Source organism: Austrofundulus limnaeus, unplaced genomic scaffold (genome assembly GCF_001266775.1).
Source record: "Austrofundulus limnaeus strain Quisiro unplaced genomic scaffold, Austrofundulus_limnaeus-1.0 Scaffold46, whole genome shotgun sequence".
In the NCBI taxonomy this organism is placed as follows: domain Eukaryota; kingdom Metazoa; phylum Chordata; class Actinopteri; order Cyprinodontiformes; family Rivulidae; genus Austrofundulus; species Austrofundulus limnaeus.
Window position 1 is genome coordinate 2,484,626 of NW_013952448.1, and position 3,679 is coordinate 2,488,304.

At 38.1% G+C, this 3,679-nt stretch overlaps 1 protein-coding gene across 1 annotated transcript in view; it reads right to left on the reverse strand.

Annotated features, from left to right (window-relative positions):
• Nucleotides 1–3,679, reverse strand: part of clpb (ClpB family mitochondrial disaggregase) — a gene marked incomplete in the record, with an annotated part of 38,272 nt that overhangs the window by 4,475 nt on the left and 30,118 nt on the right. Inside the window, 2 exon segments of the mRNA XM_014008022.1 lie at nt 812–856; nt 940–995. Coding sequence (XP_013863476.1) covers nt 812–856; nt 940–995 — 101 coding nt within the window.

Below are 3,679 nucleotides of genomic sequence, written 5' to 3' on the forward strand. Positions count from 1 at the left end.
ACACACACACACACACACACACACACACACACAGAGAGAGAGAGACACACACAGACACCCGCACGCGAATCCCACCCTACCCCCCCCCGAAATGGGTGGGACAGAAGCGGAAGGTGGTTCTTAAAGAGACAGAGGCCAATTTCAAGGCGTTTAGAAGAGGAAGTGATGAGAAGATAAGTTTATTTTCTATTTAAACTTAAAAACAGCATTTTAATAACAGCTAAAGGTGACAGATACTTTATTATGGTATAGTATTTAAATATATGCCTGAGAAACACATATTGGCCCTTTAAAAACTGTCTCGTCTGAAACATCATCTTAAAATACTCATAATGAACGTATTTTAAAAAATGATGTCTCCTCTTGTGAAGTCTTCTTGCAGTTTTCCAGTGAGGGCCTTTTAGATTAGATCTGAGAAAATTCATTTATCATTTTTTTGGGTTGTTTTTATATTTATTTCTAGAAACTGCAGAAATCCCCAAGCTGTTACCACAGAATACATACACTGAGCTGAAAATGATTAGACACGGATCTTTAGCGCAGCAACATAATCTGAGTCATATTCACTGATTAAATGTGTTCATCACCAAACCTTCACAACGAGGAGAAAACAGCAGCAAAGCACAACATTTGTTTTCATTTCTGCATCATGTATGAGTTCATAAAGTGAAATAATCCAGAGCTATACATGTACAGCAGACAAACAGGACGGCTGCTCTCATCGGAAATAACTTCTGTGGAGCAGCATGATTAGCAAATTATGCGAAACAATTTTTAAATACCGCACGACATAAAACAAGTAAGTTTTCACCTCGTGTTTTTCCTGGAACTCTGACATGTCCAAACGGATGAAACCCTGCAAACACACAACAGTTCACATCTACACAACGCAGAAAACCATCTTGTACACGTAAGAATGTAAGATTCTGTGTCACGCACCTTTTTAATGTCTTTGTGCATGTACCTAGCCACTTGTTTGGCCAACTCCGTCTTTCCTGAAACACAGACCAGAAAAACAATCAGATAAAAACAGACATCTTTTAGTTCTGCATCACGCAACAAGATCAACTCCTAAAACCACCTAATTACTTTGTATCTAAAAACAAACCCTCGAGTCTTTATGGGTTACATCAGCATGCAGAAAAATTCAAGACTTGGGGAAAACAAAAAGACAAAAAAAAAAAAAGACAATCTCCCTGCTCTGCTAAGTGCTGGCCTAAATCCCAACGCCTCCTTCCCCGAAGCCTTCAATCACTTCCAGCTCTCCAGAAGCACACATCATACTCGTCAGTAAAATATTCTGCATATAAATGCTCTTATATGATATTGATGTCTTGTGCTGGGTATAAATATGAGGGTTGTGTGTGTGTGCTCCTGTGTCTTGTTGCCGTGTTTAATATTGATGTCTGATGGCCACTGTTTGTCGCTGAAGGGAACGGAGGATATGAACACTGCCTCTCCCTCATCTATCTCTCTGCCCTGTCATCTCACCATCTCTCTCTTTTTTTAGCCATCCATCTGGCCATTAATATCCCTCCTTTCCCCCCACCCTCTGCTGCTTGCCGTTGCCTTCCCACCAACACACACGTGTCCGCAGATGGTTACGTTTTCTCTTAACTGTCCCAGTCGAGTTATAAACAAAGAGGCTTGGATTCTCTGTAGGCACGCATGACGACCACCGCCTCGCATGTTAAACTTTTATTAAACAAAGACCTCGAATCGGATTACTTTAATTTGGGTATTTGCAGATACTGAGTACTTACTAAGTTAGAGGTTAAACACACTATGACTTTAAAAACATATTTATTGTATTTAGAACAAGGTGACTCTCCTTCCTTATAGGCCTACAGCCCCTCTGACTGGATCCAATCAAATATACAGCATGGTATTATTGTATAAATTTAAAAAGAAAAATACAAGATTTTCTTTCAACTTGTATACATTTCTTAAACATGGAGCTGACAGACGTTTCACTTGAAATACAAACTGTAACTCATTGAAATGACCACTGATACCATTATCCCAGTATCCATGAAGGTATCGGTCTCGAGTATCGGGACATTTTCTACAAGTATTTGGGTCAACGCTCATTTGTTTAGTCTGCACTGCAGCTCAGGCAGAACCCCTGAGTTCTGTAAGACCTGCAGTCTGTTATTTTCTTTATTTCTTTTCCAATGAATGCCACAAAAGACATTTGTCTTGCTTAATTCTTAAGTCCACCATTATTTCCACCACTGGTGATTTGTACGAGTATGTGACTTTTCTATCAAACCAAATCTGAGCTCACTAACTAATAACTAATATTAACTGGGTTGTAGCTATTTTTTGTTTGCTAACATCAGTTAGCTGTGGTGGCCATCTTGAATCAGACTCAGTGAAGTCATGCAAAGTTGCATTTCACAGTTTGTGGATTGTTTCGTGATTTTTTTTCATGGAACGTAACTACTAGTAGTTTGTAGTAATCCCTGTGATATCGTACAAACTGGGAATACAGTAAGAAACGTCCGATTTTCTTTCGCTCATACTTTTTAAAGCTAAAATTATTAAGAATACAAGATACAATACTTAACATAAATTCAATTCTATAAAAAAAAAAACCCAATTAGTTAAGTACGTGATGCATGCCTTGCCCACGCTCCACCTTCTAACAGTACTGTGCATTACGATGGCTCTTAAAGTGTTATTTAATATTTGCATTTTTTTCACCAATTCGCGTCAACTCTAAAAACGTAACTCTGCAAAAATCCGGGCTTTGCTGTACATCCAATGATTATTTCCTGAAAGTTTCATTAAAATTTGGTGAGCCCAAAAAGTGGTTTTTGAAATGTTTTGCTAACAAACAGGCAGCTTTGGTACTTTTATTTAAAAACACCCTCAGCATCACATTTCATTCAGTGGTTTTCTCCATGTCAGTGTGGATCTGCTGCAGTAGAAAGGCCCCTGTGTGGATATCCTTAATTAAAACTGCAGACTGCTGCTGTTTTTTCCCCCCTTCTTTCACTTAAAAACCAAAATGTGTCAGTAAGCATTTCCAGCGTTTAAACGTGCGATCAGCTGCGTTTCTGACAGCTGGTGCTCACACGCACAAAGCTCAGCGGGTGGCAGGAAACAAAAGGTACAAATAGACAAAAGCTTTATGGTGTCAATATTAATCAATAACAAAAAATGTCCCGAGCGCTGAAATGCAGTTTTTGTAAAAAGGCTAAATGAAACCCCAACAAGGATCTATCAGAGCGGAGGATGGATCTGGTGACCACAACACTAGTTTGAGTCTTTAATTTGTTCATATTAGTGGGTTAAACTACATTTGGAGCAACCAGGATCTCCTCCTTCATAAAATAAAACTGTTGTTTTTCTTGTGAAGATAGAATAAACTTAATATTTATGTATTTTATTTTTCAACTCGAAGCTCAAATGTGTCATTTTGAGTTCAGACATGTAGACTAACTTGTTAAATAGTTTGCTTCCTTTCATTATAATAAACAAAAAAGAAAAAAAGTCAAATAAAAACCAAGCAGGCATTTATTGATTTTACATTAGTCTAATTTGTGTTTATATTTTACACTTTGTTATTGCAGCCACATGTATTCAGCTTCCTTGTAATCTGAATTGATTAATTTGTCAAGAGGCTACAGTACCCCCAACTCCCAACACACACACACACACACACACACACACA